Source organism: Physeter macrocephalus, chromosome 7, assembly GCF_002837175.3.
Source record: "Physeter macrocephalus isolate SW-GA chromosome 7, ASM283717v5, whole genome shotgun sequence".
In the NCBI taxonomy this organism is placed as follows: Eukaryota; Metazoa; Chordata; class Mammalia; order Artiodactyla; family Physeteridae; genus Physeter; species Physeter macrocephalus.
This window is the reverse complement of record NC_041220.1, coordinates 43,726,804-43,740,105: the sequence shown is the minus strand read 5'-3', so window position 1 is coordinate 43,740,105 and position 13,302 is coordinate 43,726,804. Positions and strand designations below refer to the sequence as shown.

At 33.1% G+C, this 13,302-nt stretch overlaps 1 protein-coding gene and 1 pseudogene across 2 annotated transcripts in view; one reads left to right on the top strand and one right to left on the bottom strand.

Annotated features, from left to right (window-relative positions):
* Nucleotides 1-13,302, top strand: part of LOC129392264 (adhesion G protein-coupled receptor L3-like) — a 337,154-nt gene that overhangs the window by 97,818 nt on the left and 226,034 nt on the right. The window contains exon 4 of the mRNA XM_055086331.1: nt 1,821-1,930. Within this exon, the coding sequence (XP_054942306.1) occupies nt 1,821-1,930 (110 nt within the window). The remainder of the gene's footprint in view (nt 1-1,820; nt 1,931-13,302) is intronic.
* Nucleotides 8,137-8,785, bottom strand: LOC102989872 (GTP-binding nuclear protein Ran-like; annotated as a pseudogene). The gene has a single exon (XR_002893062.2). The product of XR_002893062.2 is annotated as a GTP-binding nuclear protein Ran-like (transcript).

The window sequence follows — 13,302 nt, the reverse complement described above, 5'->3', positions numbered from 1 at the left end:
TATATATTTATTTTAAACATTATAATTTAATGATTTGAGATCAGCAATATTATATTTACAGAATATTTAAATATCATCAAATTTTATCACATATACTTTCATTTTTCATTATTTCAACTTTGAATGCATTTCTGATAATAGCTGATTGTTTCTGTAACAATTATGGATATAACTGAGTTTATATAGCTGCTCATTGTAAAAAATCCTGAGATAGATTTATGAGTTTATTTTTTCAAGGCGTGATGTGAAAATTGTATTGCTTTAACTGCAAAAACATGTCTTTTAACTTGAGACAGCTTCCTCTAAAGGGTTTTCTATGTAATAGGAAAGTACTGCTAATTTTAAAAAGTGTCAGTACACTAAAATATTTGCACTACCTATTTGTAATGCATGTTGAGGACAGCCACATTTACATTAATGTTATTATACAATTGTCTGATAATCATCTTTAGACACTAAATCTACACAAGAGAACTTTAGAACATGTTGACCCTCAGGATTAGCTGTTATGCTAAAGTGACTGATGAGAATGGGATATTGGCTTTTATTAATCTTTCACTGATAACACGAAATGTATTTTTCAGTTTAAGACATTTACTAATGAATCAATTTTAATTTAGGGACTAAATAAAATCCTCAGTAAACCTGGCAAATTATAGCCTTGAGTAAACTCAAAGCATTTTCACTCTAAATCAAAATGAGCTCTGCCCTAAATGCTCCTTATCCAACTAGTAGCCTAGCAAGGATTCAGAGGTATTGGTCATATCAAAAAAGGAAGCATCTTTTTAAGAAATGAAGGAAAGAAAGAAGGGAAGGAAAGAGGGAAGGAAGGGCGGAAAGAAAAAGAAAGAAAAGAAAAGAAAGATGGAAGGAAGAGAGGAAGAGAGGGAGGGAGAGGAAGGAAGGAAGGAAGGAAGGAAGGGAGGAACTCTATTGGGTCTAGAAAGTTTCGGAGTAAAATTTACTGTAACGAGGCCACTCTGACCTTGGGTGTCTTTTTCAGAGTAGGAATCAATTTCATTATATGTATATTTATTTACCCATGAGTAAATCTGCTAACCCAGATCTGTTTAGCCCAATTGCCACAAAATATGCCTAGTTTGTGTTTCTGTTTCAATAGTGATGTCTGATTATTCTCTTTGGAGATTTAAAGTTATTTTAAATTATAGGATATTGGCATTTGTGAATAGCAATCTGTGAGGTTAGTGTCGTTATTTGGCTGTACATGAGGAACATGAGTCCATTCTTAAAAATGGTTTTACTTATGGGATTAGTTTATTATTATATTAATTTATATAAATTAAATTTTTAGATATATTTTAATATTTAAAGTTTTTACTGATTTTATTTTTTTAGGTTTGGCTAAAAGCATTTCAACACCATATGTTCACTGCCTATAAAATAAATAATATGATAATCAGTGAATTTATTTTACTACTGCCTAAGTTTCTATTTTCTTAATTATTTTTTTATAAGAGAGTGAGTTTTTCCTACCAAATCGTCCTGTCTTCACATTGGCAATATCCTATGGGCCAGTTAATGTTGCTTAAGCAGTATTTAACTCCTAACTCAAAATCATGCTGTGTTCAATCAAATATTAAATTAGTTAATATGAATAAACTGAATGAATTTTTTAATGTCTAGTTTTTTTTTTAGGTATACTATAGATATTTCCTTAACAAGTCTAAAACCCTAAATTGACCAAAACCTTATTTAAATCTGTGTAATTAGGAACTAAAATAAAATTGGTATTGGTGTTAATAATGATTTAACTATGTAGAAACTTATTATTTTTTTCTTTTCTTCTCTTTTGACTTCAGGTGCAATAACAGAACCCAGTGTGCAGTGGTGGCAGGTCCCGATGTTTTTCCAGACCCATGTCCAGGAACCTATAAATACCTTGAAGTGCAGTATGAATGTGTCCCTTACAGTATGTATACTCCTGTACTTTTCTTATAAAAGGAAAGATATTAAGCTTTGTTTTGCATGCATTGACAACATAGTCTATGAAAACATAAAAATAATCACATAAATTATATTAAAAAACTGGCTAATTTTAATTTTTCAGGGTCTTACATTCTCCCCACCCTTGGAAGAATTAGGTGTTGCCTGCATGATCCTGCAGCATTTAATTTTGACTATACATTTCTGTATATCAGTATCTATTCTAAAACTCTTTTCTTAATGCAAGAATATAAAATATTTAGAAAAAGGATGAAAGAGTGGTATGCCAGTACTATTTCCCTCCAGGTCCAAGCAAACAAATGAAAGTGAATAATGTACTTGTATATATAGTAGTATAGAAAATGATAAATCTTGAATTTGATAGGAGCAATTATATCTAAGCTTCCTGTGCTGCCAAGATATTGAGAAGTAGAAATATATTCACCCAGAGGGAGCAGATTGGAAAGAAAATAAAAGGATTACATGGACTAAAACACTCTTTAGAGAATGTAACTTTTACAGTCTCAAGAACTGTGTCTTTGCAACCTTTATGTCAGAAATGATATATACCAACAACTTTTCTTTTTTCTTCAGGAATAATGAAAAATCAAACAATCAAAAATGACCCATTTTTTTTTGACTTTTTTATCCAAAGGTAGAATCATCATCTCAAAAGAAATATATTTGATCTGACTAGTTAATTATTCATGGGATACCTTAGTGAAGATCACTCAGGAAATCCTGTATTCTCGTATTACATATGCAGCTCATCCCAGAGGTAGAAAACTCCTGGGATCATAAACAAATCCCAGGTTCCAACTTCCCTTGACATCTCAGAAGAAACAAAGCATCTGGGGGTCAGCAAGTTTACTATGTCAAGAGGTAGTTCTAGGCTTGCCTCATTGATGTTTATTTAAAAAGCAGCACATTGCTCTTGAGCTGTAAGTGTGTGTACTCCAATAACAATAGAGAAATTTGGCCAGCAAGAAATGAATTGAAATTTAAAAGTAATAATGAAAGCAATCAAGAGAAAATTTCATTGTTCCTTTATTTACAGTGTGATTGAATAGAGAAAGTTTATCTAGGGAAGTTTTATAAGCTTACTTTCTTTGTTGTGAAAAAGCATAAGTGTATAGGTTTTATTGAAATCTCAGGTGAGGTTATGCTTCTTATATTGTTATCTCCAGGAACCCTTCTATAAAAATATAAAGCTAAATGACCATTTATTGTTCATTAGTGATACTTTAAAGAAATAAAATTTGTAGTCCACTTTAGAACTGTGACAGTTATACTTAGGTTGCATAATAAGATCTTTGTGAAATATGTAGAATAGCTATTCCCAAAGGCATTTAAAAAAATTTAAATAAGGTGTGCCTCATTTTTAAAGACAGTTTTAAGAAACTTACAATCATATTATTGCAACATGAAAGCTGAAGAAGTTTTGTCGAATATTTTTTTCACAATTTTTAAAAATTAAAGAATTTCACAGCTGTTTCTTCAGTTTTCTGTATTTCTTCAGAATTCCTTTAAGGATAACTACTCCAAATTCCTCTGCCAAACTCATTCTGAAAAATCATCTTCTTAAATCATTTCAATATAGATAAGAACTTGCTCATATACTTTTGTATAAAAGGATTGTGGTTTACCACAGATTTCCTCTCTCCTATAAATTTTTAGAGTTGGGCAATTTGATTCCTGAATATCCTATATTTTCAGGTTTCTGGTAATCCTGAAAATGTACTGATTGCCTTAGAAGTATGTTCATATTATATTAAAATATTTAACTGATTGTTTCATTAAATAAGAATTATACACACAGGTGCAGCCACTTTCCAGTTTATACACAGTTTAATTTATATGATACAGTATAATTGCATTTGTTTAAATTATCTTCAATATGTTTCACTTAAAAGTGTAATGCGTAACTGGAAACTCATTTAGAAAATTTAACATGAACTTAAAAGAAAATAATCCAAAAGAAAGTAAAAACCATAAAATAAACTATAGTGACTCATTTGAAAGGTAGGCTGGTTTAGTAGAAAAATGACCAGATATCAGGAAGCCTGGTTACTTAACAAAAATTCTGGATCCTTTAGCCTCAGGTAAGCTATTAAAATTTTCTGGATCTCACCTCAGACTTTCCCTCATCTGTAGTACAGTAGTCCCCTGTTATCTGTGATTTCACTTTCCTTGGTTTCAGTTATCCATGGTCAACCTCCGTCTGAAAATATTAAATGGAACTTTCCAGAAATAAACAATTCTTAAGTTTTAAATCATGTGCCATTCTGAGTAGCATGATGAAATATGCCATCCTACTCGAGACGTGAATCATCCCCCTGTTTAGTGTATCCACGATATATGCTACCCACTTGTTAGTCAGTCATCTGTAACACTTCAGCTGTCACACTATCATAGTGCTTGTGTTCAAGTAACCCATATTTTAATGGCCCCAAAATGCAAGAGGAGTCATACTGGAAATTTGGATATTTTCTTACTGTGACTAATTTATAAATTAAGCTTTATCATAGATATGTATGTATAGGAAGAAAAACAGTATATATAGGGTTTGGTGCTATATGCAGTTTCAGGAATCCACTGTGGGTCTTAGAATGTACTCCCTGTGGATAAGGGGTGGACTACTACAAGTTCTGATTTAGTTAATAATAAGCTCTTTTTCTTTTCTCCAGCATAAAAAAACACTGATTTTTCCATTGCTGAAAATATTCACTTATTAAAATAGTTTTCATTTGTTAACATTTACTACATGGCTTATATTTTTTCATACATTATTTTATTTAATTCTCACACTCTCCTCCCTGTTAGGTATGAGTGTCAGCACTTTACTGAAGAGGAAACATACTCAATAGGATAAGTAAAACGTTTCATGTAAAATGTAGAATAGCTAGGAAATGGCAGAGCCAAGAGTTGAGTTTTTCTGTAATACCTGCTGTTAAGGACACAGCTATAGTTCTCCCCCTAGATTTTACCCTTTGTATTTTCAAGAGTTATTCAGTGGTGTTCAATATTTAACTTTCATCAGTACAGTAATGGTACATAGTGAAAGCAAATGCTTCAAGGGCCCGGACCCTTTTTCTTCTTTCTTTTGCTGCTTACTTTTAAGAGGTTTGTATTCTTTTCTTAAAACAGCTGAATCACTGCAACTTTTATTTTCCCAAACACCTAATGAAGCTTCATGGCAAAGACTAATTTGTGCTATAAAAATACCACCGACAATTTAGAATGAGGCTCTTATCTAAGTAGTAACTTAAAAAGTTGTTTAAATTACCTGTATTATAGGAGAAAATCCTTGTACTTAATTAATATGCTTGTTAAAAGACCCTATTGTATTCGTAGCAGACAGACTTCATATTTAGGGTTCAATATTAATATCTGAAAATTTTCTAACTGAACAACTGAATAAACAACCAAACAACAAATGCTCTTAGGTTCTCTTTGTTATATAATTTAATAATATCCATTTTTATTTTGAATTTAAGATGACAAACTGCAGTGTATATGGTGATATACTTTGTTATGAATGTTTTCTTAATATTGATATGTGGAAAAATATTATTGATATTTTCTTTTTTTATATATGCTCTGTGTGTATATGTTTCTAGGGTAATATTGATTTTTAAGATGATATTTTTCATGGAAAATATAGAAAGAAAATATAGAAATATAGAAAAACAAAAATATATAGAAAAACATATCAATATTAACGCTATATAAGTATATAAGAGGTAATATAGAAAAATTCAACAAAGTTTATTGTATCACACTGGAGAAGGAAAATTAAAAACATCTAAGATAAGCTTGCAATAATTTTTGCAGAGTTTTAGGAGTCAGTAAATCGGTGTATAAATTAACACTGAAATTTTTAAGAGGACTTTAACCTAAATCAACCAAATGGTGTGGCTTGTTTTGAAAAGAAATAAAATAAGGAAAATTCGGAATTTTAAACAATTTAGTGAGGCTACTGAATTTGTCTTATACTCTGTTTTTTGAGCGTCTTGTACTCAGTTTTTTCCAAATCACTAAAGTTGTATTTAATCTTTTCTTTCTACTGTCTGTAATTTCTTGTTTGGGTTCAACAGATACCCTGTTTTGGGGACAGTTGAATCATTACTTTTCACTGTTCCTGTGACACCTTAGTTCCAGTATGACTTCTATAGCCTTTGCCTTTTCTTTTGAGGTTTGATTTTCCTCCTTCGTGATATTTCCTCCCCAGGAGATGACCCAAATATTCAAGAGGTTAAACCTCAGCATTTACCAACGCCACAGTTTTGTTTTTGCAGATTCCTTCTTCTCTCCCCACCCCATCACTTCTAGCCTGATTTAGGATGGAAATTGTGGCATCTTTAAGTAGAGCGTCCTTCATTTAGCCAGTTTACAGGGATGACTTGTGTTAGAGAGAAAACAGTAAAACAACTAACCACCTATATAGAGTATTTCTGAGCAAAATATCTTTAGCTGTACTTTATATCCTGCTGATAATTTGTCTTTCTTCCAAGGCATACTGTTTCACACACATTACACTCAAAAAGTGTTTGTCTTCTCTCACAGTCCAGCATTTCTCTTCAGTTCTTTGTTTCTTCTTTTTAAAAATACAAAGTACATATTACTTATTCTAGTAATCTTCTCTGCTGGTGGATTTTCTTCCAAATAGATGGGGGAAGCACACAATTGGAGAGCCACTAGAAATGAGTGTTTGGTTAAACCAATCTTATTTTATAGCACTTACAGACTTTCTCACCATTCATATTAGCCATCTGAAGTTATGTATGTGATTGTCTTTATGGAAAGACAGGCCAAACAAGTAATGTTGGAAATTAATATTTACAATTAATTATATAATCTGTTATTTTGTCTTTTTTTACTAAAAGAAAAAAGTACTATCTTTCAGCATTTAAAATGAACAAAAGCCTTTAAATATTTAATGATAAATAACTAAATACATTTTGCAACTAATATTCAACTGAGTGCATATTTTAATATGGTTACACGTTGGTTTCTATTATGTAAATAAATAATTACATATTTTAAAACTCATGCTGAAATTAACCCATATGTTAAATTTTTAAAATATCACAGAATGTCAAGATATAATTTGATTCCCAATGCCTCAGTACCTTTTCCAGTTTCTGATACATAGGAGACATTCAATAAAGGCGTACTGAATGATTGAAAGAAAAAAGGAAATATGGTCAAAATTTAATCCTCTAAAATCATTATGTTCATTGCTAAAATGATAAACAAAAGAAACTCTTGTCTACACACAAGACCTTATTAATTCAAAGGGAAGATCTGTGTTAAAAAATATAGATTATATGAATTTTAGTTTTCCCAAATTGTTTAATGTTGTAATTGTATTCCTCAAGAATGCTAGAATGCTCCTAGCAACCAATTTGTTTTTCATATTATTCTTCTGTATGCCTCCATATAATGTATCAAGTATTATCCCTTTATAAGAGGAACGTCAGTTATCTAAATTCTCTTTTTTAGAATGATACTTATAACAAGAACAATAAAATTCTTCCTTTCTTTCTTTTTCTTCCCACCAAAGTTTCTTTTTTCTTTTCTTTTCTTTTTTTTTTTTTAGATATTTGAAATACAACTTTGTTCTGATTCTAAACGAAAAGGAATGGGAATGACAGTAACAAACAAGATTCCACCACTGAATATTGTGATGTGACTGTAGCAGTCTTATATTTAGAACTCAAGGAGGAAACAACTGTGTTCCAAAACACCTAAATATGCAGGTCCAAAAAAATGGGTTTTTTTGTTTTTGTTTTGTTTTTTGTAACTGCTACATTCACTCCGAAGCCCATTCATCTCCGTCAGCATCCCAAAGATTAAGCACATGTTCTGCTTAGCTATATAATAGAGTGGCAAACACGCTGCACCACTGATATCACAGGACAGTTATCTATAAAACTAGACTTCTAATGCTGGGCTCCACCTTCACTTTCTCACAGGTCATCATCTTCATCCGGGAGCGCAGTTGTCTGAGCAACCTCTAGATCGTGCTCTTACTGCGCTGCCAACGCTGGGTCCATGACCACCTCTGGCGGGGCGAGAGCAGGCATGGCAATGAACTCCAAGTTAGGGTGTCCCATCAGTTTTCTAGCAAGCCAGAGGAAGGGCTTTTCAAAGTTGTAGTTACTTTTGGCAGAAATGTCATTCACTTTCTCACAGGTCATCATCTTCATCCGGGAGGGCAGTTGTCTGAGCAACCTCTAGATCATGCTTGTACTGCGCTGCCAACGCTGGGTCCATGACCACCTCTGGCGGGGCAAAAGTAGGCATGGTGACAAACACCAAGTTAGGGTCTCTGATCAGTTTTCTAGCAAGCCAGAGGAAGCTTTTCAAAGTTGTAGTTACTTTTGGCAGAAATGTCATAGTACTGAAGATTCTTCTTTGGGTGGAAGACAGTTGACTTTGACTTAACCTTTCTGTCCTTAATATCCACTTTGTTGCCACACAACATGATGGGGATGTTCTCACACACTGGTACCAGATCTCTATGCCAGCTAGGCACGTTCTTGTAAGTAACTCTTGATGTTACATCAAACATTATAATGGCACCCTGAGCTTGGATATAATAGCCATCTCTCAGTCCACCAAGTTTCTCCTGACCAGCTGTATCCCATACATTGAACTTAATAGGTCCTCTGTTGGTATGGAACACAAGGGGATGGACCTGAACACCCAAGGTAGCTACATACTTCTACTCAAATTCACCAGTCAGATGACGTTTCACAAGTGTAGTTTTACCAGTACCACCATCACCAACCAATGTAAGTTTGAACTGAAGTTGGGGTTCTCCTTGGGCAGCCATCGCGATGTTAAAGCGGGCGGGGGCTGCGAGGGCGCGCCATGGGGACGGCGTCTGGGGCGCTGCTCCCCCGCCCGGATCCCCCGGCCCCCAGGGCACCGCTCATGCCTGCTCCAAGCGCAGACCGGACGGAGCAGAGGCCCAATCGGCGCGGAGGCCCGGGGCCAGTTTCTCTCTTAAATAGTTTCTACTTGATAGTATCTTGCACCTAACATATAATTCATAAAACTTTTGCAAGTGAATCAGTAATTACTTAATAGTTAATTTAAACTTTTATTGTATGTCCCAAATATGAAATATTCATAAAAATTGCTCTTATAAGTTTGGAAAACAGGAAGCGTAGGTGGACTATATACTTTCTTAAAAGTTCTCACCCTAAATTCTCTCCTATTCTTGTCTAGCTGCTTCATATGTTTATGGAAATTATTCTCAACTAGATTTTATCATTTGCTTTCAAGACCTCCCTCTTTTATCTTCCTTTCATCACACAATGTCTATTGCAGACCAGGCACTATGCTAAACACTAGGTAGAATGCTAGGGTAAAAATTCTGCCATAGAGGAATTTAGCCAAATTTAGGCTCAAGGTCCCCAAAGTTACACTGTTCCTGGTTCAGCAAAGCAACTGAGCACTTCATGTTAGCAGTGTACCTAGAAGACATGCCCATCCCGTAGCGGCTGATGTTTGTAGGGCATGTGTGGGGGTGTATATCTTCAGGGAAGGTATTCTAGAGGAGATGACTCTTGAGCTGAATCTTAAAGAATGAGTAGACTTTAATGATGAGAAGGGCAATCATTTTTGGCAGATGGGACAATATAAGATAAGTAACTGCTATTGTGAATATAAAACCAAAACAGTTTGGTGTTTGCATGAAAAACAAAACACAGAGTGACAGGAGATGAACCCATAGATGGGCAGGATAGAAATCATGACTTACCTGTATGCTGGGATTCTTCTGAGCCCTAATACCCATCACAGTGTGGAGCATAAAGATAATAAACTATTTTTAATGTAATTAAGTAATATATTAATAAGAAATACTTGTTTGCAAATCTGCAAAAACCAATTTTAACTAATTTAAGTTGAAAAACGAAGCCTTTTGTGGTGGGAGGGAGGGTGGGAAATACAAAGTAATAGTTCCAGAATCAAAAGAAGAAAGGTGAAAAACAGGTCTGAAAAAATAAGATCCAGTGATCTAGAGAATAAGAGTTAGTGGACATTCTGTTAAGTACTCTGTGTTTGGATGAATCAGTTACAAAAATGGTCCATCTGATCTAAGTCCTGTAATGATCTAGGCTAGGACATCAGGACTGCATGAAATTCAATTGTTTCCAAGGAATGAGAATGGGGCTGGCAAAGAGCCTATATATAATTAGAAAGAATCAGATCCCTCAGTAGACTTTTGAGCAAGGGCTGCAGGTTAGTGGTCCTGGACCAGATTCAGCCTGCAGAGGGTTTCCTTAGGTCTCCCAAATCCCTAAAACTCAGATTTAACCTGAAGTCTGGAGAAACACTGGACTTGTATTCCCTTGGGCAACAATAGACTAGAGCTGAGTAGGTGCTGCACCTTTTAAATAGGGTCTGTTCTTTGCTATTTCCTGTAATTTCCATTACTTATTTTATTGTACCTGGTTCATTATACTCTTTTAAAATATCTCCTGGCTTCTGAATATACTTAAATTTGCAACTCTTGTTCTAGAGTTTGTATCTAATCAATGCTAATAGGTGTAAAAGCACTCTAAATAGTTACTATATATATATTTTTTTATTTTCAAAATATTTAGTATTAAGTTCTTGCATCAATAATTCTACCAATAGAAGTTCATCAGTACGTATTATGGGTTAATCAGTGCGTTAAGTGCTGGGGAAAAGAAGAGTTCGGCCTTATGGATCTGGTGGTCCCGTGGATAAGGCAAATAATAAACACATGAACCAATACATATAATCATAAATGATAAAATGCAAGAAGAAAATAAACACAGTTGTACAATAGAAAAACAATAAAAGGGCTAGCTTATATAGGTGTGATAAAAGACTGCTCTCAAGAGAGGGTATTTGAAACCTGAAGAATGAGAATGAGACAGTCAGGCAAATAGCCTGGGAAAAGAGCTTTCAAAGCAGAGAGATCATTAGCTCCAAAAAGCATGAGGTTGGGAAGAGGTTGGCTTGTCCTAATACCTGATAGAAAGCCAGTGTGATTGCAGTCAACATGGGGGAGTGTGACTTGGAGACATACCAACCAGCAATTAGTACTATTAATACCATTAATAATGAAGCAGCAATTTCTTTCAAGTTTCTAGGATTTATTAAGAATCAAAATATGTTTGCAGAATGAAATTTAATAAAGTGGTATTTCCTTTAAAATATATATTTTTGAAAATATTACATTCTACAATAACATAAAGGTAAACTTATATCAAATAAACCAAATATCAAATGGCATCAACACCTAGAAAGAATAAATAGATATATTTGTAGTGGATTAATAATATGTAAGTGTACACATGATGCTAATTGTAAGGAAACATGAATTGAGAGTTAAAAAATAAATTGGATTGGCAAAGTTAGGAAAATATTTGATTTAGGAAGTAAAATGTTATTACAGACATAAATAAGTTGAGGGATTAGTTTACCCATGCTCACTTGCTTTATTTGAAATAGTAAGATTATAGAACTAATGCACTTAAACTTAATTAAAATAAATTTTTATAAGATCCTTAAATTGAATAGCATAAACATGTGAGGTTTAAAGAGACATGGAATATAACATTTTGTTTTTAAAATATACTCCATATGTATGGGAAGAGTAGTGAAAACGTGAAGGTGAGGGTTTGTTTTTTTTTTCCCAAAGTGTTTATTGCTAAAAAGATCTTATAGCAAACTTGATGTATGACATCTAAAGAGTTAATTTTCCAGATAAAATTTTTCTAAATTCTTGTAAAATCAATTGAAATATTATGAAAGAGCATTGTTAATTTTCTTGTATTCTAATCATTAATCTTATGAAACTAGAAAAAAGTAATCAATTTGCTTGGAAATTACTTCATTCAAATTTTTCAATTTTAACATAAAAGTACTTCATTAAAATGATTAGTTAGTAAAGGGAAAAATCTACATAAACTTTAATGTTTTTGTTTTATTTTTGAGGAATTTCTCAAATGGTAGGAGATCACAATTCCTGTGAATGTTGTCAATTTTTTAAATTGCTTAAAATTTTTCAAAATCCTCCTATAAAACCCAGATTCTTGTACACAATTAAATACTTATATGGTAGATTCAATAATGGTCCCTCAAAGAAATCCATAATATGTTATTATAAATGGCAAAGAGGTTTTGCAGATTTGATTGAATTAAGGATCTTGAGTTGGGGAGATTATCCTGGATTATCCATGTAGACCCAATCTAATCATAAATATCCTTATAAAAAGGAGGCAAGAGGTTAATATTCGAAACAGGAGCTATGACAACAGAAGCAGAGATTAGAGTGATGAACATTGAAGATGGAGGAAGGGGCCACTAGCCAAGGAATGCAGGTATCCTCTAAGAAGCTGGAAAGAGCAAGGACATAAATGTTCCCCTAGAGCATCCAGAGTGAGCACAACTCTGCTGACCTCTTAATTTTAGCCCTTAAGACCCATTTTGAACTTCTGACAATTTGTGTTGTTTAAAACCACGAAGTTTGTGGTAATTTGTTATAGCAGCAGTAGAATACAAATACAACATGCTGTAATATTTTTTTCTGAAATGATGAATATAGTTTAAAAATTCATTTTTTTACTTAGGACATGGAGTAGTAAAACATAGTTTTGTTTTCTAAATAAAGATTATGGTGTATTTCTGTAACAATATTTTTAAAGTGTAAACATAGAAACCTTCCCTGTCATGGACTGGCTGGATGTGGGATGCACGGCATGTTGTTATAGACAAAAGGCATTTTAATTCTATAAATATACAAAACCCAAGGCAAACTGAAGTCTAGTTAGTGTTTAGTAAAGTCAGTTTTACTGTATTACACCTATCTACTATTTATATGAGGCAGCAGAAATAGTGAATGGGTAAATAAGTGGTTGATTATAAATATATGAGCTAGATGGACAGGATGAATAAATGTAGTGAATTTCTGTTTAAATTTTCTTGTACTTTAAACAAACAGGAAATTTTCACAATAACTGACTTGTAATACTTGAATTAAATCCATATTTATGGACTTCCAATTCTACTCTGTATGTACTAATTTAATTTAGTTTTATCAGCCCTTAATGAAAACCTACTTGTTTTTTAAAACATTGCACAATGTCTACATGGCCTCCATAGTATAAATATGATTGTTTTCTAACTTCCGGGAAACCATAATCTTCTCATTATCCTGTAATCCTTAGAGTAATCATATCAACATAGAATCAGACAGGGAAGGAAATAATATTGCTTAGTTTTTTTTGTTTGTTTTGTTTTTTTAATTTTTTAACATCTTTATTAGAGTATAATTGCTTTACAATGGTGTGTCAGTTTCTGCTTTATAAC